This window comes from Aethalodelphis obliquidens, unplaced genomic scaffold (genome assembly GCF_003676395.1).
Source record: "Aethalodelphis obliquidens isolate GAN/ISIS:26980383/991018 unplaced genomic scaffold, ASM367639v1 scaffold90, whole genome shotgun sequence".
NCBI lineage: Eukaryota > Metazoa > Chordata > Mammalia > Artiodactyla > Delphinidae > Aethalodelphis > Aethalodelphis obliquidens.
In genome coordinates, this window is record NW_020838034.1 from 1298304 (window position 1) to 1322345 (window position 24042).

A 24042-nucleotide genomic window follows, 5' to 3' on the forward strand; every position below is an offset into this window, starting at 1 on the left:
CAAAAAAAAAAAAAAAAAAAAAAAAAAAAAAAAATCCTTAGAATCAGTAGGTTTCCACCTTCAAATTTCTAATTTTGTTTGTGTTTTTTTTTTCTTGATTAGATTTATTAGAAATTGGTATCTTTTGGATTCACAAATTCTGTTTTTCTTTTTAAAAATTCATTAATTCCTGTCTTTGTTATAAAGCTAAATTGTTCTGAGGCTTGTTCTGTTCTTCTAATGAATTCATGCTTTTTATTTTAAATGAAAAATCTTAAGGATATTTTTCATCTGAGAACAACTTTGGTCACATCTAAGTTTTTGTTTGTTTGTTTGCGGTACACGGGCCTCTCACCGCCGTGGCCTCTCCCGCCGCGGAGCACAGGCTCCAGACGCGCAGGCCCAGCGGCCATAGTTCACGGGCCCAGCCACTCCGCGGCATGTGGGATCCTCCCGGACCGGGGCACGAACCCGTGTCACCCGCACCGGCAGGTGGACTCCCAACCACTGCGCCACCAGGGAAGCCCCTGAGTTTTAATATATAGAGGTGTTGTAATTTTTCAAATAGTCTTCAATGGTAGTTTTGAATAATTCTCTTTTGACCAAGTTGTAATTGAGGAGACTGCTTTAAAAGCTCCCCCACCCCCAGAGTTTCCTTTTAATTGAAGTTTATGGCCTTGTTGTTAGAGAATATGCCTGAAATTTTTTTCTGTTGTTTTGAAACGTGTGGCCAAGAAGTTGATCAATTTTTGTAAATGTCGATGGATGCTTAAAAAGAAAATGTATTATTTGTTTATAGGCTACAAAGTTCAAAATTTATCAGTCAATTAAAACATTAAAAACTCAGATCGTCTATCTCCTTATTTATTTTTGCATAAAAGTTCAGAGTTTTCCTGTGTATAATATTTTTATCCATATTAAATGGTTCCTTTGGACCATTTAATGGTTTTGGCTTTGAATTCAACTTGGTTTAAAATGAGGATTTCTACTCAATTGCCCTTTGGTTTGTACCTAACTAATAAATCTTTGCTATTCACTTATTTTTCTGGGTCCTTCTGTTTTAGGTACCTCTTTTGTAAACAGCGTAAAATTAAATTTTGCTTTTAAATCCTATCTAATTAAGGGACATTGTCTTCTAATTGGGAGGTAAATTCAATTATGTTGATTGTTATAAATTTTAAGTTTGGTTTCCTCTCATCTTGTTTCAGGCTTTCTGTTTTTAAATTCTTCCTTCTTGCTTCCTTTATTTTTCTGTCTCTGATGATGTTTGTGTGTCTCATCCAGGAATGTGGAAAATGCACATTCTCAAGGTAGGGAAAAGCAAGGCTCTCAGGCACGGGGTTGGGGGTCCTGGGTCTGCTGACCCCTGGCTCCATGACCCAAGGCACATTGCGTTAACTGTAACCTCCCTGGGCCTCCATTTCCTCACGTGTAGGATGGAGATAATGATAGTCCCTGTACCTCACAGAGCTGTGGTCTGGATTAAGTGAAATAACACCTGGCTGATGCTATCGTTATCATTATTATACTTATAAAATTCTACCTGTGGTTACCTTTGGCTTTAAAAAATGATTTAAACTATATTTCTCTAATTATTAAAATTGAGAGATAAGGCTTTTAAAATTCTCTTCTACTTAAGATGATGAATTTATCATGCTTTTACTAATCCTTCCTAGACAACTTCTCTCAACTTTTTAATCTGAGAGTTAGCAACCCTCTCATTATTATGGAATTATTATTTTGTTGCATACATTTACTCTTTCCAGAATCTACTTTTTCTTTGACATTAAAATTTCGTTTTACAATCATGTTTAAATGTAGTCTGGATTTCATGTTTACCTGGTTTCAATACTGTCTACCTGTCTTTCTTTCGTATAGTTCCATTATTAAGATCTTAATCGTGATTCATCCCTTGGTCAACGAACACACAAGCTCCCCAGAAAAGTGTAGGTTGTAACCTTCTGAGCCCAGAAAACTCCAAGAATGACTTTTGTTCCTCTTGTTTCCTCATGTAAATGACACGAATGCCCTAATGTCTCCTGGAATTTAGGGTTCTGAGGAAAAGTCAGCTCTGTGTTGCCTATATGCTTCTAGGATTGTTTAACCTTATGATTCAGCAAATTTTCCAGAAAAGAAATTATTTTTCCCCCTATTCTAAGTGGAAAACAGGAAACTTTTTGATATGAATAATCTTAACCTCCCCACCACGCCCCTGGCAGGCCAATTCTGATAAAGTTTTCTTCATGTATGTCCTTGATTTTGCTTTTATCCAAATCTTTCTGGTTTCTTCCTCCAAAATAACTCTAGAGCCTTGATTCTGCAGCTTCCAATTCTGTCCTATTCACCCTCTTCTCTCATCTCTTTGTTCTTGTCTTCTACATTTGGAGAGAACCTTTGTTTGTCCTTCACATTCCGCATTTTAAAAAATTCAGTGCCCCAATGTGGATTTTCTTTTTGCTAAAACATTTTCATTTTCTGTGAACTCTAGGCTTCTGTGAACCAGATACATATTCATTTCATATCTGCCCACTCTTCTCTATCATAGAGATCACATCTTCTTGCACCCTGTAAGGATGCCCAAGAATTTTCAAATGTTGCTTTCTGTTCCTCATAATTAAATGTTATTCTGCATCTTCAGAATTATTTTCCTCTTTCTTAATGCTGCACATTTGTTTCAAGGCCTCCTGTATGATTCTCCTTCCCTCCCCTCCTCAGTCTCCCCCACCCACCCCCTGCCGGGAATTCATCTTTGAATTAGGAGTGATCTATCCAGACCTGGCACCCGGCAGCAGGATTGCCCTAGGCTGCTTCTCTGCCCAGCGGGGTGCTGATTTCCCCTTTCTCCAGCTAGAGGGCAGGGTTCCAGTTCTAGCAGGCTTCATCCAATGTGACAGGATACTTTCCTATCCTTACTAACTAGTCCTCTCATTCCCCAAACCAGTGGTCTGCATCCTCTAAAGTCATGGACTCCTGCTAGTAAAAAATTTTTGAGCGTGCACCCTCCCCCTGCTCTATGTATATTTATTATAAATTGTCCACATGTATTACAGTCTACCTGCATATTAAGATTAGCAAAGATTAATTTTCTTAGATAAAAATAACTATGAATAGAAACTCTGATCATTTCTTCCCGTCGTCCCAGTGGGTCACTGTGCCTGTGTTACACATTGGAGGTTGTGCCTCACATCAGAGGGCCCGTGAGAACCCATTGCTCTCAGAGTTCTTCCCGGCTCCGCCCAGCACACAAAGGCTCTACTCGGGCACCTGTGTCAACCCCGTGCTATGTGCTTCCTTCTGTAGACCTTGTCTCTGCTCCTTTCTTGGAGCTGAAGCCCCTGTCGGAGGTGGTAGGAGACTGTGGGAAGGAGACGGGGAGGAGGAGGGAACTGTTCTTGCTTCCAGCTTCCGGCCGGTGCAGACCTGGGTGTCTGGAACGGAAGCAGAAGAGACTGGAGGAAGGAAGCCTCTTTTTATCTTCCTTATGATGGGAGGAGTGGCTCTGTTTTAATGAGAGAAAGAATGGCCACTCATTGTTTTTCTCCAGTTCCGGCAGCCAGGTCTCCAGAATCCATTTTCTCATGAAAATGCCAATATACAGACTTAGATGAAAGTTCACACCATCACCAAAGACCTGTTGATAGGCCGGAAGGCCTGAGATGCTGACACAGCCTGTGAGCAGAACTTGGAGCCTCGGGAGAGAAGAGGCCAAAGGGATTCCAGTCACGAGGGTAGGAGGTCATTTACAAAACCTGGCTCTGGATCACAAGACTCGGCCCACTCTGTCAGTGTCACGGGAGGCCCTGTCGCTCCTCCCAGGGAGATAAACAGCCACATGTGAGCTGGCAGACTTCGTTCAGGGCGTGCCAGGAAGGCCCCCTTCCTGCCTCGCTGCCTTTAGGCCTGGGGCCCCCAGTGGTCTCTCCACCAGCTCAGCTGCTTGGTGTGTGACAGCGTTTAATGAGGAGGTTCCTCGGATGGGCTCTGGGAGGCCTGTGGGAGGCGGGCACGTGGCCAGGAGAATCCCAGAGAATGATGAGTGCCACACTGTCAGGCCTCGGAACCCATGATGTAATGTTTCACTGGGGTCCAAGGAAAACAAGCCTCCTGTTGACGCTGCCCTCCCGGCAACCAGGCGCTGCCCTCCCCATAGCAGGCTGTTCTGGGTAATTACTGATTCCCTCTCCCTCCTTGGAAGGAGGAAATGTGAAAAACCTTTACTGTCACATAAAAGCCAACCCCAGATATGAGAAATGTCTTTCAAAATGAGTCTTGCTGAAGAGGGATTTCCATAGCAACTTCAGAAGTGTGTGTTCACAGCTAGAGATGCATCCGGGCTGATGAAACCCACCTGGAATGTGAACAAGCCCTGCTCTGGGCATCAGCAGAGTGGAGTTTTTCTAGAGCCTGTCATGCTGCTATGTGACCTTGGGTGAGTCCTTGACTCTCTCTGCTGTCTCAGGTGACAGAATTGTCATTGATCAGGCTGAGAGAGAAAAATGGCATCTTGCCCACATTGGACAGGGCAGGTCCTTCCACCCTGGTCCGAGGCTTCAGTCCTCCAAAGCACTGCCTGCCTCCAGTTTCTGTCCCGTCTCTGGTTGAATAATTCCTATCTCAGTCTCTGCCAATCTTGCTGATTATTTGACATTGGGGAAGGACAATGCTCATGTAAGCTTGATTCTAAAAGAAATTGCTTGGTCTTTTTAAAAGAAGCACTTTGCCTGATTAGGAAAGAATATACTTACTCATAAACGCTTCCACAGTTCCATAGGTCAGATTCCTGGGAAAGAGTCACTGGGACGCTGCGATTTGAGTGCGGGAGGCTTGTTGGGGCTGCTCTCAGGATCAACACCCATGGGGCCTGAGGGACATAGGACTGGGGAGAGGGAGGGGTTGAAGTGCCACGTGATCCCTCAGGAGCCCTGGAGCCAGGAAGGCCCTGCAGAGCTGTGAGGTAAAGGGGCTGGGCCTTTCAACTCCTACACTGACAAGTCACTGGATGCTTGCTGCCCTGGGCAGGAGGCTTGATCTTAGCTGAGGCAGCTCCCTTCATCCAGGGCAATTCTGCCACAGCCCACGACCCCAGCTGAGGGAGTGAGAGCCTGGGCCGAGAGGGGGCCCCGGGGTGGCATACCTCAGCGTCCACTACGCTCGGGTATGTTTGAATTTAACATGAAGGCAGCCCTGAAGACAGGGTGATAAAATGGTTAAAAGCACAGACATCAGAGGCAGGCAAAACAGCAAGACTGGGATTTAAGTGTCAGTCTCAGTGGCTTTGAGACGCTCAGATCGGGAAAGTCGCCAGGAGAGTCTGGGCCACAGTTTCCTTGTAAGTGCAGGATTCAGCCTGGGCTGGTGAGACAAACACGAGGTTCAGAGTCAGAAGCAAGTTCAAATTCTGGCTCCATATTTACTGGCTCTGTGACCTCGGGCTAGTTCCTTTACATCAGTTTCCTCTGCTCTAAAATGAGGACAATCACAGTGCCTCTACCACAGGGCTACTGGGAGGGCAAATGGAGATAACAGTGAAGTATTTCACACAGAACTGGCACTGGGTAAGCTCCCAAAAAACAGGGGCAATAACGCCCCACGTGTTTTAATATATCTCATGTGAGATCTAAGCAGAAGCCTTTTGGTCAAAGGGCCTTTTCACAAGAGAAGGGGAAGCTTTAGGAGAACCTTTGATTTGCTCGTTGCTTCTCTGTGCCTTTGCCTTGGACTTCAGCTGGGCATGTCAGTCATCTCCGCAGACAGAGGCCCATGGTCTGACGGAGGCCAGGTCAACCCAGCCCCAGTGTGGAGGCCATGGAGTGTCATTCAGTGCCAAATAGCGTGCAACAGAGTACTTTGCAAACTACACACTTTGAAGCACGCTCATAATCCGATAAAAAATCATCACCCAGACTTCTGACAGGTTCAATAAACAATGAAACTCACATGCTGGTACTTTGTTCCATGTTTGCGCATCTGAAAAATGGGGTAATGATACACACCAAACAGGGTCGATCTGAAGACATGGAAGATTTCCAACATCTTAAGGGGCTATGCAAATTCAATCATTATTGCTGTTAGAAGACTCAGCTTTGATCAATTAAAAAGGAAAACAGAAAGAGCATAGGTCTACATATAGTAGGAACTGGTTTGTTCTAATTATAAAAAGGCAAGTCACAAGATTCCCAAGAGCTATCAAGAGATCTCCGTTATTAGCAGGAATGGTCACTATCATTATCACAGTGTACACTTCATGTACGTTATCTATTTGACTCCAAAAACAAATCCTATAAAGTTGGTATTATTATCCCCAGCTTGCAGATGAGAAAACTGAGGCCCAGACTGGCACCGTATTGCTCAGCTAAGGGAACTATGAGGAGTCTGGGGCTGGAAACCAAACATATGCTTCCTCCATTGCAGAAAGAGTGTCTGCTTACCAGAGAAGATTCATGAAGCCTGGTGAGGTATGGTCCTACTTAGAGCAGGTGTTATAATGTCAGCTGCTGAGTAATGATGGGGTTCTGAATACATGGGTATCGTGGGTCCTTCAGGCTTTGTATGTGAGAAATGTCTCCCAGCATGGCACTGGCTCTCAGAGACTGACCCTGCCATGCGCAGGGGTCCCTGCCTGGCTGCAGCAGAATGGCCTCTTCATCTGACTGTGCGTCTGCGGGCCAAACATCTGAAAGAACTGTCTGCACACAGAACATTTCAAAACAGGTGGGAAATCAGGTTCAGTGAACCCCTGAGATGTTGTTAGACTAACTCTCCTCCAGACTCCTTTTGCTTGTTTTATCTCTCCTGGGACACTGGTACATGGAAGATTTGACAATACAATTTTTTTTTTTTTTTGGCGGTACGCGGACGTCTCACTGTTGTGGCCTCTCCCGTTGCGGAGCACAGGCTCCAGACGCGCAGGCTCAGCGGCCATGACTCACAGGCCCAGCCCCTCCGCGGCATGTGGGATCTTCCCGAACCGGGAGCACGAACCCGTGTCCCCTGCATCGGCAGGCGGACTCCCAACCACTGCGCCAGCAGGGAAGCCCTGACAATACAATTTTATGTGATAATGAATGAAGGGTGATCTGATTAAATTACACAGGACGCTTGACCAGGCCTCTCAGCATACTAAAAATAACCTCTCTCAAGTAAATGTATATCTACCTTCTATCTCAAGTGATCCTCACTTTAAAATGAAGACACGGAGGCCCAGAGAGGTGAAGTGACTTGCTCAAGGTCTCACGGCTACTTAGGGGCAGAATCCAGGTTTTTAACCTCAGTGTTCAGACTCCACATATGAAATCAGAGAAAATGAATATCCAGGACAAGCTTGAAAGGGAGAGGAGTCAGTAAGGGCAGCTTGCGGATGGCGGTGGAAGCGGGTAGCCACAGACCTACCCTTGAGCCTTGATGATGGCAGTTCTGAGGGGCTGGCATGATGCCCTAGAGCCCCAGATCTATATTAGGCCATATCCCCCTTCTCTCCTACTAGCCACCAGCCTCCCAAAACAATGTTTCCCAAAGTATGTTCCATCAGTGAGGTGCTTCTCAAACTTTAAGGTGCATACAAGTCACCAGTGAACTTGTTAAAATGCAAATTCTATTCAGTAGTTCCAGGGTGAGGCCTGAGATTCTGCAATCTAACAAGTTACCAGTGATGCTGATACTGCTGGTCTGTGGACCAAATTTTTGAGTAGTGAGGCATCCATAGTGATGTACAATGAAAAGCGTTGGTGGGTGAATACTCTTGAGAAAATCTGGACTAAACAAAATTAAACCAGTTTCATTACTGCAGGACTTCTCAGAGCCTTTAAAATGCTAGCGAACATCCTTAATCTCCAAGAGGGAGAGATAATGCAGAAATTGCAAAGTGTTATATGTAAGAAAGGGGTAATGATATAACCAGAACACTTTGAGATATACTGGTTTACAAAGAACAGGAGATGAGGATTATATATGCATTTTTCCCAGCTTACCTTGGTTCCAATGTTTCAATGTTGCAGCTCATATTCAGCCCCAACCCGGTCTTCTCCTCTCCCATTTTCTCCTGAGGTGTCTGGGTACATGCCTGTTTCTTCCATCAGACCACATACATCCGGGCCCCCCAACTCCTCCTCCCTTCCCCCATCCCAACATGGGCTGTGCGCTCAGAGGCCCCGGTCGAGTGGGCCGAGAACCCGACCCGCTGGAATACCTTTCGCAGACGCGGACGGTCCAGGCGGCGATGATCCACAGTGAGATGCTGAACACGAGGAGCACGGTGCCGGGGCAGATGGTCATGAGGGTCTTCATGACGAAGCGCGTGTTGAAGTTGATCTTGTTGAGGGCCCCGATGCTGCGGGACGAGGCGTCCGTGAAGAGCTTGCTGTGCAGTAGCATGACGCGGGCGATCAGGTACAGGCGCAGGAACATCGGGATGGACAGGATGATGTCCACGTCGGCCTCCGCCCGCGAGGGTGTGTAGGAGAAGGCCAGGCGCGCCGTCCAGAAGAACTTGTACTCGCCAGGAATGGGGTGGATGGCGCACACCAGCATCTCCAAGCTGATGTAGAGGATGCGCTCGTAGGTCATGGCTATCCGCCAGTCGTCCGCACCATTGTCGATCACGAAGAGCTGTGGGAGCAGAGAGCCTGTTAGCACAGCCAGGATGGAACCGCACAGCGGGGGCGAGGGAGGATCCGGCGGCTCATCCGCCTCAGGGCCCTCTTGGGAGGCCTCGCCTGGGTGAAGAGAGCCCTGGACAGGCAGTCAGGAGACCTGGCTAAGACACGTCAATCTCTGGGCCTCCATTTCTGTAAATTGCTTCCCGAGATTCCTTCCAGCTCCAAGGAGCCCCTAAACTGGTTGTTTCAATACTAGGAAGATGAACAGCTCACTTGTATTGAACACAGGTCCCTGGGCCCCTGCCAGGCCCTGAGCTGAGCCCTGAGGGGGATGCGGAGATGAAAAAGCTAGGTTTCCTGAGTGAACTCATAGGGCTGGCACAGACTCCTCCTGCCACTGGGAGAAAAGTGCCTGCTCGCAGCACTTTGCTCTCTGTCGGTGGTGGGGTGTTAGTGGTGTGGGCCCCGGAGCCAGACTGCCTGGGTCTGGATCCTGATCCCAACACTAACTAGCTCTGTGACCTTCAGCAAGTTATGGAGCCTCTCTGTGCCTCAGTTTCCTCATCTTGGGACAATGATAATAATACCTGCTGCATAGTGGTCGCTATGTGGCTGCAATGGATTCGTACGTACGAAGTGCAGAGAATCCTGTCTAGCACCCAGCTCTGTAAGTATTAGCTATTGTTATTTTTAGCGTTATTAATCCATGGGGTCTCTTTCTGTTAATGAGGGTTGGGCTCAGTGATGTCTAAGCGCCTTTCCAGTTCTAACCTTCCTTCCACGAAGATGAGGCTCCCACTGTTGCACCAGGAGGCCTGGCAAAGCAGCTGAAACAAGCCTTCACTGAGCACCTGCTATGTGCCCAGCCTGGGCTCAGGGCTGGGTTCACATACTGGGAAGGCCCAGGCTTGTTCTCAAGGAGGTCCCACGGTGGGGGGTCTCCCACACCCAATGACTGTGAAGGGGGCCTCACGTTCTTCCCCTCCATGGCCCCCGTCTCCACATCTGTGAAATGCGAGGCCTCTGAGGTCCACCTTGGACATGTGAAGGTTCTGATTCTTAGAAGGAGAGGCCTGCAATCAGGGGCCCGTGCTGGTCATGGGGGCCTCCTGGACAGGTATGCGCCTCACTTATGAGAGGCGATGGAAGCATTTATCCTCATGATAATCCTGGGAAGGATTCATGTCCAGAAGGAAATTAGGCTGCATTAGAAATAAATTAATGTTGGGGCCAGGGTTGGGGGGAAGAAGTTTGATTTAACCTGGAAATACACCCTCAGCAATGGAGGGAGTAACAGAGAGTTTGGGTCAGCGTGGATTGGGCGTGCTGGTTGAAGGCTGAGCTAAGCCTTGCTTGCCCTCACACTTCACCCCACTTCACAGTGGGTATAGGAACGGAGAGGCCCTTTACTCTGTGTGTCCCACTGTTTCCTCTGCGGTTTGGGCCAAAGGAACATTCTGCTGTGTTTTGAAGTTAGTCACCAAGCACCCTTCTCTTCTCCCTCCTTCACTGCCTGCCCTCCAGGCCACCATGCCCACAACCAAGGACCCAGGGGAGAAAACCGTGGCACCCATGTCTGGAGCCTCTGAGGGTAAAAAGGGCCCATCAAGGGATCTGTGTGTGGGGACTTCCCTGGTGGTCCAGTGGTTAAGACTTTGCCGTCCAACGCAGTGGGTTCAATCCCTGGTCGGGGAGCTAAGATCCCATGTGCCTCGTGGCCAAAAAACCAAAACATAAAACAGAAGTAATACTGTAACAAATTCATTAGACTTTAAAAATGGTCCACATCAAAAAAATCTTAAAAAAAAAAAAGGATCTGTGTCATGTCTGAGACAAATTCAAGGTGAACAATCGAGTCACATGACTTGAACAGGGGTCTCCTGCTTGCCTTGCTTTTAGGGTGTGCCTGTGATATTTGTCTGCCTCACGGAGCAAGTGCCAGGCAACTCAGTGGGCTGCCCAGAGGCAAGGGCAGCTACAAAAGTGCACAGGGAGGGGAGGCAGCCTGTGAGAGCACCTCTCTCACCTTTCTGGACCACAGTTTCCTCTTCCTCCTGCCCTGGGACCTCACACAGCTATCATGGGGAGTAAGGGAGATAATGGGTATGAAGGGCTTCATAAACTACAAAAGATCATTCATTCATTCATTCATTCAACAAACATATGTTGGAGGCCCTCTATTAGCCAGAGAGCTGGGCATTCAGGGTTCAATGAAACAGCTCTGAGCATGGCCCCCTGGGATGAAGATCATGGAGGGGAACTAGAAGGCTCTATGGGAGCAAGTGGCTGAGGGGCCGACCTCTGGCCAGGCGGCTGTAATTAGTAAGGTGTGCTCTCTGAACAGGAGAGGGTACCCAGCACAACACCAGCCGAGACTCCCCCTCCCTCCTTCCCCAGCGCAGCTGAGCCAGGGGTTTTTCCAGACACAGGTTTCCACCATCAATTAGAGGGACCTAGAGGCTGCTCAAAGGGTTTCCTCTGCTTGTAACTGCTGCCAACAGGCCGAGCCATGGCAACGCGACTGCCTGGCCAGACTCTTCAAATACAAAATGAAAACCATCCACCCTATAAGAAAGAACTGCATCAGGTTGCTATAGCAACCGGGTTCATTCTGGGCAGGAACTGAAGTAAAGAGTCACAGGTTCCTTGGATTTCCTGATGGAGGAGATTATATACCATCCAAGTTAAAGGTGAGGCACGTCGGCAGTTCTGCCCAGCTTGACAGGAGGGTGCTGGCCCCGGGGTGGTGTCCCCACCTGCCTCCCAGGTGCCCCGCTTCTGTTTCAGTTTCCTGGTGCAAGGCTTGGGGTGGGGGGACGACATGGGTAGTGGAGTTGGAGGCTGATGAGCTAGACTGATGTCTCACATCCAGATACTAGCTGTGTGATCTTAGGCAGGTCACACCACTTCTCTGAGCCTATTTCTACATCTCTATCATCAGACTATTAACCTTGACCCTGTCCATCGCACGGGATTAGCATTAGGATCCAATAATACAGATAAGAGGGAATGTGCTTTACCAGCTACAGTTGGACCTCCATATCCATGGCTGAAGAACTGTGGATCCGGAGGGCTGAGGGTCCTACACCATTTTATATAAGGGGCTTGGGCATCCTCAGATTTTGGTATCCACAGGGTTTCCTGGAACCAACCCCTGTGGATACCAAGGGATGACTATACTCTTAAAATGTGAGGGATTATTAATCCGGCTGGCCTGGGAGGCACTCATAAATAGTATGTATGGGGGCCAGCGGGGAGATATTTCAGGCTGCAGATTGAGAGCCTCTGCTAGACAGGGCTCCAGTGCAGGGATTTGTGGATCAGCAGGGTGGGCAATGGCCCAGAAGATTCCATTGCTGTCCCATATGAGGACGCCCTTGTGCTTGCTCCCATCTGACCCCTGGAACCACAGTTCTCCAAGTGTAGCCTCACTCCAACTTAGGCAGATAACAGTACCCCACCCTGCCATGTCCTCACTCAGCATCCTGTTCATTCCTTACAAATCACAAATTTCAGTTACGTATTTGTTCATGTTTGCTTGGTTTTTGCCTGTCTCCCCACCCCAGAGCAGTGGTTCTTGACCTGTCTGCACAACAGAATCACTTGGAGAACTTGTTTAAAAATACCCACACTTGGACCCCACACCAAGCCAGTCTGAACCTCTGGGCATGAGGCCCTGGCATTGGGATTTTTCTTAAGCTTCCTTGGGTAAGCCTAAAATGTAACCTGGATGAGACCCACCAGTCACAGCTGGACTGCCAAAGGGACAGGGCCGTGCCCACCTTGTTCCCTGTGGTATCTCCAGTGCCAGCCCAGATCTTAGCATATATAGGTGTTGGGTAAATTCTTGCGTAGTGAATCAATAACCACTGCTTACTGTGTGACCCTGGATGACTAAACTCCCGTCTCTTGGGCTCAGTTTCCTCCTCTGAGGAATGAGGGCATAGACTGGATGATCCCCGAGGTACCTTCTGCTCTGAAGAGCCCTTATTCCATGGTCCTATGCAGACCTCGTGTGTGGTCTCGGGGCACATGAGCTCCCAGGGGACAGGACCCACGCCTGGCTCATCTCACCTCTCCCCAAGGCCTGAGATGGTCCTGGTACACAGTGGGCAGTCAACAGAATTTTAGTGAGTAAAGGGGTGGGTAGGTGGATGACTGTGTCATGTGAAGAAAAGGACAGGTGGCCCGTGGCCCTTGTTAACCACCCAGAATGGAAACTCCCGTAGAAAACTCATTGCTAAGCCTGTGAGTAAGGAAGTACCTGACGATTTATCTTATGCCATGGGAAGGGCACCCTCCTATTCCCAGGGGGTGGTCCAATCTGGAATAAAGGGTCACAGGTGATCTCCAAGCCTTAGAGAGTGCTGGAGAAGTGCTGGAGCACTGCTGGACCAGAGTGGGGAGGGTGGCAGAGGACTGTCCTTCCCTCCATTTGGGTCTCAGCCACCCAGGCCTGGTTCTAGAGCAGCCTGACTGGTCACCCTGATGAATTTTGGAAGGGTGCTGAGGTGATATGGATGGCATCTGGCAAGGGGCAGGGGGTGCCAGAGGGCCCGTGGGGGTTCGGGGGGTGGGGTCCGCTCTGAGCTGTCACAGAGTAGAAGCCTCAGAGGCCGGGGGCTGACAAACATGTTTCCTCCTGACCTGGCCTGGGTTTCCCCTGAGTGAGGAAGGAAAGCCACAATCTCCAAACTGCTGTGTCTTTCTGCCTCCTTAGCCTCACACGGTGATGCCACTCATTTGGGGTATGGCCGGTCTGAAGATGGAATGCTTTGGTGCCAGGGCCTGTGGTCACCTGCAAGTCCCACTCTTACCCCCAGATAGTGTCCTGAATAGAGCTGGCTCCAGACCTGATCCACTGCCATTTAACTGGTTCTAAGAGCCTGTGGGATTTTCAGCCTGTTGGTATAATTCCAAGAGCTTTGGGAGGGAGATTTTATGTGAGAGAGCAGTTCCAAACTTGCCTTCAAGGAGCTTGTAATTAGAAAGAAAGGAGAACCAACTCAGTCAATTCAACTCAACTCAATTCAATAAAAGAAGTAGTAAGAACCAACTAATACTTGAAATTTGCTAAGAGACCTGATCATAAGTGTTCTCAAAAAAAAAAAGGTAACGATGTGAGGGGGTAGATGTGTTAATTAACTTGACTGTGGTAATCATTTCACATTGTATACGTATATCAAATCAACACATTGTACACTATACAATTTTATTTATCCATTATACCTCAATGAAAAAGAACCAACTAGGTGAGAACACTGTGGTGATATAACTATCAATCAGACACATGTCCCATGAATCAGCTCACAATCTCAAGGAGCTCTAGCATAAGAGAGGCATGATAAGGGCCCATCATGGAAAACTTCTTAGGCAAGATAGGGATTCAGTAGTGCTTGGAAGGCCTGTATCAGACAAACCTGGTGTGGTACTACCAAGATGCCACCAATTCCTCCCATCCCGTTTGTTTCTTTCTTCACATGTGACTTTGCTTCTCCTCCCAGAAAGAGGTACATACAGTCCATTTCTCAAGAGGTACAGTCCATTTCCCCCTTGAATCTGAACCTGGCCGTGTGCCTTCCTTTGGCCAAAGGGACATTAGATAATGTGATGTAGCTGAGGTTTGTAGAATGTCAGTGTGATGGGGCTTGCTGTAGACACATGGCCCCATTTTCCCCATCACCCCAGCCTACAGCCAGCACCAGCTGCCAAGCACGCGAGTGAGGTCATCCTTGATCAGCTGCATGACAGAAGCTCACCCCAGGTGAGACAGCAGAAGAACTACCAAGCTGAGCCCTGCCCTGATTGCTGACCCACACGATCGTGAGCTAAATGATTATTGTTTTAAGTCCTTAATTTTGGGGGTGCTTTGTCATGCAACAAAACTCATACATAAACAAATCGAATTCACGCGTTTACTTAGCACACATATTAGAAGTTGGGTGATTTGCCTGCCATGCCCAACACTTCTCTTTTAACTTCTCATGCCACAGCCCCTAGAAGGAACTTCCACCCACACCCTGCCACCCCACATAGTTAATCAGACAGGGCTGGCCAGTCTATCTCAAGTAACTGGGTAACTGGATGAAGAGGGGATCACGATCAAGGGCCATGCCAGCTTCCCCCAGCCCTGCCCCACCCAGTGGACACATCATTTCATATATCAAAGAATAACGCAAAGCATTTAAAAAATTATTTTGCAAGCAGCTGAGTTATTTTGCATGCAATGTGTTTCTCACAGGCAAGGAAGTCAGCTGGTAGAGAATCAAGGAGTGAAGGCAAAACAGAATTTATCGGGTGTGAAGAAGAAAAACTGCAGGGACTCTGGGAACAGTGAATCTTGTTGGCAAACTTGGGGGGTTAATTGATCAGCTGGCAGCTAGCAAAAAGGTCAGTGTGGGCATTCCATCCTTGAGTGGCCAATTAGAGGTATCAAAGAAAACAGTTCAGTTATTCATGGGTTCTCCAGGAACACTTGAATTTTAGCTGTGGCACATGGGTGTGTAACAGGCTCCCTCTCTGTAAAGTCTGCTGGGCTCTTCCATCTGTACCAGTCAGACCAGGTCTGCATGCTTCCCACACTGGAGTTTCTCACAGAGTAATCGTGTGGTTCACCAGCTCACCATGGGGGCCAACTCTGAAGGGCCATCTGGTCACCCCAGGACAGGTCATTTCATATGCAATCACTGGAGCCCACCATGCGTTAGCTGCAGGACTGGAAACAGGCTGTCTCGACAGGGAGGCAAGGAGAATGTCCCAGAGCCCCCAGTGTCACCCTGACAGAGCACCAAGCACCAGGAAACGTGCCCTTCTTTTTTTCCCCTTTAGTGTAAACACATTTGGAGTTGATTCATTGGATTTTCTAGTTTCCCCCTTCTATTTTGAAAGACTTGAGGCCTTTTCAATTCTTTATTTAAGCAATATCTTTCCTTAAAATGTTCTCAGCTATTAGGGGAGATCCTGCTTAGACGTTTTCTGACCCATCTGAAAAACTTTCATTCTTGAGCAACTATGAATTTTTTTTAATTAAAGGAGAGAAAATGTAAAAGGCCCTTGTGTTCTCTACTATTCTCTCTCTGTGAGAGAAAAAAATCCAGGGAAAATTTCCATGATTAGAAAAATATATATGCAGAAAAAAAGCAAGAGAAAAAAATGAAAGATATTCTTAAAATCCAGTAATAATATATATGTATTTTTTTCCCAAACTCCCTGGAGCATATATTCTGCATGTACACCATTACTATGGGGGTTTCCATGGAAACAACATCAAAAGTCCCATAATACCTAATTAGGTTTCCCCAAGGACAAGAGCTGATTGCCAGTGATGAAACGAATGTCTGGGTTTGCAGTAATGGTTAACATAAAATTTCCAGTCAGCAAATGCTCCTTGGATATAGCTGAAGAAAGGGAGGAAGGAAAAAAAGGGAAGATAGAAGAGAGGTCAGCAAGTAAGGGGGCTGTCAGAAAAGTCTATCATTCTACAACCAACAAGACTCTCAGAGGGTTGGAGTCCATGCTAGCCAGCTCTGAGTCTTTCTATGAAGAAATCCTCCCCTTCTGAAACTGCTATGACTTACTGGGCCATGTGTGATGTTCTTTGGTGGCTCTTTGGCCTGGTCAGGGTTCTCCTGAGTGCCCCTAGCAGAGTTCGTGTGTGGTCTCCTGCAGTGGGCGTGAGAACGCATGGGACCCTTGAGCCTGAAATTTGTTTGGGACTGCCAGAGACCAGTGGTGACCAAAAGCCCTTTCTTGTCTCCAGTTTGTAGAGAGTAAAAGCCAAGTTACAGCATTTGAGGAAGCCAGTATTTTTCACTCACATAACAAGAATTGTTAACAAGAATGGTGCCTAACCACGGCACCACTGGGGATAGAGTGCTCTGCCACTGATCATCTGTGCATGGGCAGGTCCCTTTCCCTCTCTGGTCCTCAGATTCTTCATCTGTAACATGAAGGGTTGGATCCAATTTGTGGTTTTCCATTTTCTCCTAGCTGTGGAGCTGTTTCTTCCAGTGAGATTTCTCATTAAAGTCCAATATAGGAATCAGATAAACTCAGAGCTCTTCTGGTTGAAAGGGTAGAAAAGAGCATTCAAAGGCCAATCATGAGAAGGCAGACAGCAGAAGCAAGAAGAACTACAATCCTGCAGACTGTGGAACAAAAACCACATTCACAGATAGATAGACAATATGAAAAGGCAGAGGGCTATGTACAAGATGAAGGAAAAAGATAAAACCCCAGAAAAACAACTAAATGAAGTAGAGATAGGCAACCTTCTAGAAAAAGAATTCAGAATAATGATAGTGAAGATGATCCAGGACCTCGGAAAAGAATGGAGGCAAAGATTGAGAAGATGCAAGAAATGTTTAACAAAGACCTAGAAGAATTAAAGAACAAACAAACAGAGATGAACAATACAATAACTGAAATGAAAACTACACTAGAAGGAATAAATAGCAGCATAACTGAGGCAGAAGAACGGATAAGTCACCTGGAAGACAGAATGGTGGAATTCATTTCCGCGGAACAGAATAAAAAAAAAAAGAATGAAAAGAAGTGAATACAGCATAAGAGACCTCTGGGACAACATTGAATGCAACAACAATTTCATTATAGGGGTCCCAGAAGGAGAAGAGAGAGAGAAAGGACCCGAGAGAATATTTGAAGAGATTATAGTAGAAAACTTCCCTAACATGGGAAAGGAAATAGCCACCCAAGTCCAGGAAGCACAGAGAGTCCCAGGCAGGATAAATCCAAGGAGAAACATGCCGAGACACATAGTAATCAAACTGTCAAAAATTAAAGACAAAGAAGAATTATTGAAAGCCACAAGGGAAAAATGACAAATAACATACAAGGGAACTCCCATAAGGTTAACACCTGATTTCTCAGCTGAAACTCTACAGCCAGAAGGCAGTGGCATGTTATATTCAAAGTGATGAAAGGGAAAAACCTACAACCAAGATTACTCTACCCAGCAAGGATCTCATTCAGATTCGACAGAGAAATCAAAAGCTTTACAGACAAGCAAAACCTAAGACAATTCAGCACCACCAAACCAGCTCTACAACAAACGCCAGTGGAACTTCTCTAAGTGGGAAACACAAGAGAAGTAAAGGACCTACAAAAACAAACCCATAACAATTAAGAAAATGGGAATAGGAACATACGTATCGATAATTACCTTAAACACGAATGGATTAAATGCTCCAACCAAAAGACACAGGCTTGCTGAATGAATACAAAAACAAGACCCATATTTATGCTGTCTACAAGAGACCCACTTCAGTCCTAGGGACACATACAGACTGAAAGTGAGGGGATGGAAAAAGGTATTCCATGCAAATGGAAATCAAAAGAAAGCTGGAGTAGCAATACTCATAGCAGATAAAATAGACTTTAAAATAAAGAATGTTACAAGAGACAAGGAAGGACACTACGTAATGATCAAGGGATCAATCCAAGAAGAAGATATAACAATTATAAATATATATGCACCCAACATAGGAGCACCTCAATACATAAGGCAACTGCTAACAGCTATAAAAGAGGAAATAGACAGTAACACAGTAATAGTGGGGGACTTTAACACCTCACTTACACCAATGGACAGATCACCCAGACAGAAAATTAAAAAGGAAACACAAGCTTTAAATGACACAATAAACCAGATAGATTTATGATATTTATAGGACATTCCATCCAGAAACAGCAGATTACACTTTCTTCTCAAGTGCTCATGGAACATTCTCCAGGATAGATCACATCTTGGGTCACAAATCAAGCCGCAGTATATTTAAGAAAACTGAAATCATATCAAGCATCTTTTCTGACCACAATGCTGTAAGATTAGAAGTCAATTACATGGAAAAAAATGAAAAAAACACAAACACATGGAAGCTAAACAATACGTTACTAAATAACCAAGAGATCACTGAATAAATCAAAGAGGAAATCAGAAAATACCTAGAAACAAATGACAAGAAAAACACAATGATCCAAAACCTATGGAATGCAGCAAATGCAGTTCTAAGAGGGAAGTTTATAGCAATAGAGCTACCACAAGAAACAAGAAAAATCTCAAATAAACAATCTAACCTTACACCTAAAGGAACAAGAGAAAGAAGAACAAACAAAACCTGAAGTTTGCAGAAGGAAAGAAATCATAAAGATCAGAGCAGAAATAAATGAAATAGAAACAAAGAAAACAATAGCAAAGATCAATAAAACTAAAAGCTGGTTCTTTGAGAAGATAAACAAAATTGATAAACCATTAGCCAGACTCATCAAGAAAAAGAGGGAGAGGATTCAAATCAATAAAATTAGAAATGAAAAAGGAGAAGTTACAACAGACACCACATAAAGCAAAGCATCCTAAGAGACTATTACAAGCAACTCTATACCAATAAAATGGACAACTTGGAAGAAATGGACAAATTCTTAGAAAGCTATAACCTTCCAAGACTGAACCAGGAAGAAATAGAAAATATGAACTGACAAATCACAAGTAATGAAATTGAAACTGTGATTAAAAATCTTCCAACAAACGAAAGTGCAGGACCAGATGGCTTCACAAGTGAATTCTATCAAACATTTAGAGAAGAGCTAACACCCATCCTTCCCAAATGCTTCCAAAAAAGTGCAGAGGAAGGAACACTCCCAAACTCATTATATGAGGCCACCATCACCATGATACCAAAACCAAAGATACTACCAAATAAGAAAATTACAGACCAATATCACTGATGAGTATAGATGCAAAAATCCTCAACAAAATACTAGCAAACAGAATCCAAAAACACGTTAAAAGGATCATACACCGTGATCAAGTGGGATTTATCCCAGGGATGCAAGGATTCTTCAATATATGCAAATAAATCAAATTGATACACCATATTAATAAATTGAAGAAGAAAAACCATATGATCATCTCTATAGATGCAGAAAAGCTTTTGACAAAATTCAACACCAATTTATGATAAAAACTCTACAGAAAGTGGCCACAGAAGGAACCTACCTCAACATAATAAAGGCCATATATGACAAACCCACAGCAAACATTCTCAATGGTGAAAAACTGAAAGCATTTCCTCTAAGAACAGGAACAAGGATGTTCACTCTTGCCACTATTATTCAACATAGTTTTGGAAGTCCTAGCCATGGCAATCAGAGAAGAAAAATAAAAGGAATACAAATTGGAAAAGAAGAAGTAAAACTGTCACTGTTTGCAGATGATGTGATACTATACACAGAGAATCCTAGGGATGCCACCAGAAAACTACTAGAGTTAATCAATGAATTTGGTAAAGTTGCAGGATATAAAATTAACGCACAGGGCTTCACTGATGGTGCAGTGGTTGAGAGTCCGCCTGCCAATGCAGGGGACACGGGTTCGTGCCCTGGTCCTGGAAGATCTCACATGCCGCGGAGCGGCTGAGCCCATGAGCCATGGCCACTGAGCCTGTGTGTCCGGAGCCTGTGCTCTGCAACAGGAGAGGCCACAACAGTGAGAGGCCTGTGTACCGCAAAAAAAAAAAAAAAAAAAAAATTAATGTACAGAAATCTCTTGCATTCCTAAACACTAATGATGACAAATCTGAAAGAGAAATAACGGAAACACTCACATTTACCACTGCAACAAAAAGAATAAAACACCTAGGAATAAACCTACCTAGGGAGAAAAAAGACCTGGATGCAGAAAACTATAAGACACTGATGAAAGAAACTAAAGATGGTATAAACAGATGGAGAGATATACCATGTTCTTGGATTGGATGAATCAACATTGTGAAAATGACTATACTACCCAAAGCAATCTACAGATTCAGTGTAATCCCTATCAAATTACCAATGGCATTTTTTACAGAACTAGAACAAAAAATCTTAAAATTTGTATGGAGACACAAAAGACCCTGAATAGCCAAAGCAGTCTTGAGGGAAAAAAACGGAGCTGGAGGGCTTCCCTGGTGGTGCAGTGGTTAAGAATCCACCTGCCAATGCAAGGGACATGGGTTTGAGCTCTGGTCTGGGAAGATCCCACATGCCGCAGAGCAACTAAGCCCGTGCACCACAACTACTGAAGCCATTGCACCCTAGAGCTGTGCTCTGCAACAAGAGAAGCCACCACAATGAGAAGCCCACACACAGTAACGAAGACCCAATGCAGCCAAAAATAAATAAATTTAAAAAGAAAAAAAAAAAGACCCATTTCAACCTCCTAGAAACTTCTGGTTTCTTCTGCAATTTCTCTAAAAAAACAACAACAACAACAACAAAAGGGAAGCTGGAGGAATCAGACTCCCTGACTTCAGACTATACTACAAAGCTACAGTTATCAGGACAATATGGTACTGGCACAAAAACAGAAATATAGATCAACAGAACAGGATAGAAAGCCCAGAGATAAATCCACACACCTATGGTCAACTAATCTATGACAAAGGAGGCAAAGATATACAATGGAGAAAAGACAGTCTCTTCAATAAGTGGTGCTGGGAAAACTGGACAGCTACATGTAAAAGAATGAAATTAGAACACTCCCTAACACCATACACAAAAATAAACTCAAAATGGATTAAAGACCTAAATGTAAGACCAGACACTATAAAACTCATAGAGGAAAACATAGGAAGAACACTCTTTGACATAAATCACAGCAAGATCTTTTTTGATCCACCTCCTAGAGTAATGGAAACAAAAACAAAAATAAACAAATGGGACCTAATGAAACTTAAAAGCTTTTGCAAAGCAAAGGAAACTACAAACAAGATGAAAAGACAACCCTCAGAATGGGAGAAATTATTTGCAAATGAATCAATGGACAGAGTATTAATCTCCAAAATATATAAACAGCTCATGCAGCTCAATATTAAAAAAACAAACAATCCAATCCAAAAATGGGCAAAAGACCTAAACAGACATTTCTCCAAAGAAGACATACAGATGGCCAAGAAGCACATGAAAAGCTGCTCAACATCACTAATTATTAGAGAAATGCAAATCAAAACTATAATGAGGTATCACCTCACACCAGTTATAATGGGCACCATCAGAAAATCTACAAACAACAAATGCTGGAGAGGGTGTAGAGAAAAAGGAACCCTCTTGCACTATTGGTGGGAATGTAAATTTATGCAGCCACTACAGAGAACAGTATGCAGGCTCCTTAAAAAACTAAAAATAGAACTAGCATATGACCCAGCAATACCACTACTGGGCATATACCCTGAGAAAACCATAATTCAAAAAGACACATGCACCCCAATGTTCACTGCAGCACTATTTACAATAGCCAGGGCATGGAAGAAACCTAAATGCCCATCGACAGATGAATGGATAAATAAGATGTGGTACGTATATACAATGGAATATTACTCAACCATAAAAAGGAACGAAGTTGGGTCATTTGTAAAGACGTCGATGGATCTAGAGACTGTCATACAGAGGGAAGTAAGTCAGAAAGAGAAAAACAAATATCATATATTAACGCATATATGTGGAACCTAAAATAATGGCATAGATGAACCAGTTTGCAGGACAGAAATAGAGACACAGATGTAGAGAACAAACGTATGGACACCAAGCGGGAAAAGTGGCGGGAGGAGGTGGTGGTGGTGCGACAAATTGGGAGACTGGGATTGACATGTATACACTAATACGTATAAAATGGATAACTAGTAAGAACCTGTTGTATAAAAAAATAAATAAAATAAAATTCAAAAAGACAAAAAAAAAAGCCCAACTCATTCACCTCGTCCTCCACCTAGCTCTCTGTGGTGGCCCATACCCCGCCATAGAACCCTTCTGTTGAAAAACCGTTGGCTGGACCAGTTGGCCTCTAGTTACAATGAGAGATAAGTTGTGGTACTGGAAATCAAGGTGCTTTGGATCTACTTCAAGCGATGCTGGGTGCACGGGCATGGAACTTTTACCAGATCAGTTTGATCTTTCATTCTTTCTCTGTCTTTTTCTCTTTCTCTCTCTCTCTCTCTCTCTCTCTCTCTCTCTCTCTCTTTCTTTCTTTCTGGGTTGAGTCCCTATTATGTGACAGTCACCATGCCAAGCTCTGGGGATACAGCAAGAACAAGTAAACAAAACCTCTATCATCATGGAGCTTACATTCTAATAGACAAAAACAGATAAGAAACAGGTAAACCATTTAATTTCAGTACATGATGGCTGCTAGGAAGAAACAAAAGCAGTCTGGGTAGAAGTTGCGCTGTCTTGGGCAGGCAGTCCAGGCAGGACTCTCTGAGAACTGAACCTTTGAGTGAAAGGTAAACCCTGCAAAGGTAAGCACTGCAGGCAGAGGGGACAGCATGTGCAAAGCAGGATAGAGCTTGGAGCATTTGAAAAATGAAAGAAAGAAGGCCAATCTAGGAAATAAGTGACGGGTGGTACCAGATGAGGCCAAGAATGTAGCAGGACCCAGATCACTGGGACCTGGGAAGCCAGGATAGGAGCAGCTGGAGGGGCAGGGAGACCACAGGTCCATCCCCCTCAGGGCCAAGTCCATGCCATCACCACTTTCTGAAGACAGACTGTACACAGATTGAATACATGTCTGCATTAGTAAGCTTGGGCCACCATAACAAAGTACCACTGACTGGGTGGCTTAAGCAACAGAATTTTTCATATTCTCACAGTTCTGGAGGCTGGAAGTCTGAGATCCAGGTAGTCAGCATGGTCGGGTTCTGGCAAGGACTCTCTTCCTGGCTTGTAGACAGTTGCCTTCTCACTGTGTTCTCACATGGCAGAGAGAGCGAGAGAGACTGAGAGAGATGTCTCTTCTTATAAGGCCACAGTCCTATCAGATTGGGCTACTATTATACCTCTTTTAACCTTAATTATCTCCTGAAGACCCTATCTCCAAATATAGTCACATTGGGGATTAGGGCTTCAACATATAGATTTTGAGGGGAACACAATTCAGTTCATCATAGTGCCCTTAAGTGTCCAAATTATCCCAAAGCCCAACTACAGGCCAAACCAAGTGATTCTGCACATACTATCTCATTGCAACCTCACAACCTTCCTGTAAAGAAGTAATATCATGCCCATTTTGCAGATGGAAAGACTGACCCAGAGAAGTTAAATCGAATGCCCAGGGCCCTGCATTCTACTTTTTTTTTTTTAACATCTTTATTGGAGTATAATTGCTTTACAATGGTGTGTTATTTTCTGTTTTATAACAAAGTGAATCAGCTATACATATACATATATCCCCATATCTCCTCCCTCTTGCGTCTCCCTCTCACCCTCCATATCCCACCCCTCTAGGTGGTCACAAAGCACTGAGCTGATCTCCCTGTGCTATGCAGCTGCTTCCCACTAGCTATCTATTTTACACTTGTTAGTGTATATAAGTCCATGACACTCTCTCATTTCGTCCCAGCTTACCCTTCCCCCTCCCTGTGTCCTCAAGTCCATTCTCCACATCTGCGTCTTTATTCCTGTCCTGCCCCTAGGTTCT

The 24042-nt window shown here is 45.0% G+C and overlaps 1 protein-coding gene across 2 annotated transcripts in view; it reads right to left on the reverse strand.

Moving 5' to 3' along the window:
- KCNN3 (potassium calcium-activated channel subfamily N member 3) overlaps positions 1-24042 on the reverse strand; it is a 178053-nt gene that overhangs the window by 51536 nt on the left and 102475 nt on the right. For both annotated transcript variants that reach the window (XM_027095381.1, XM_027095380.1), the window contains exon 3: positions 8165-8583. In XM_027095381.1, the coding sequence (XP_026951182.1) occupies positions 8165-8583 (419 nt within the window). The remainder of the gene's footprint in view (positions 1-8164; positions 8584-24042) is intronic.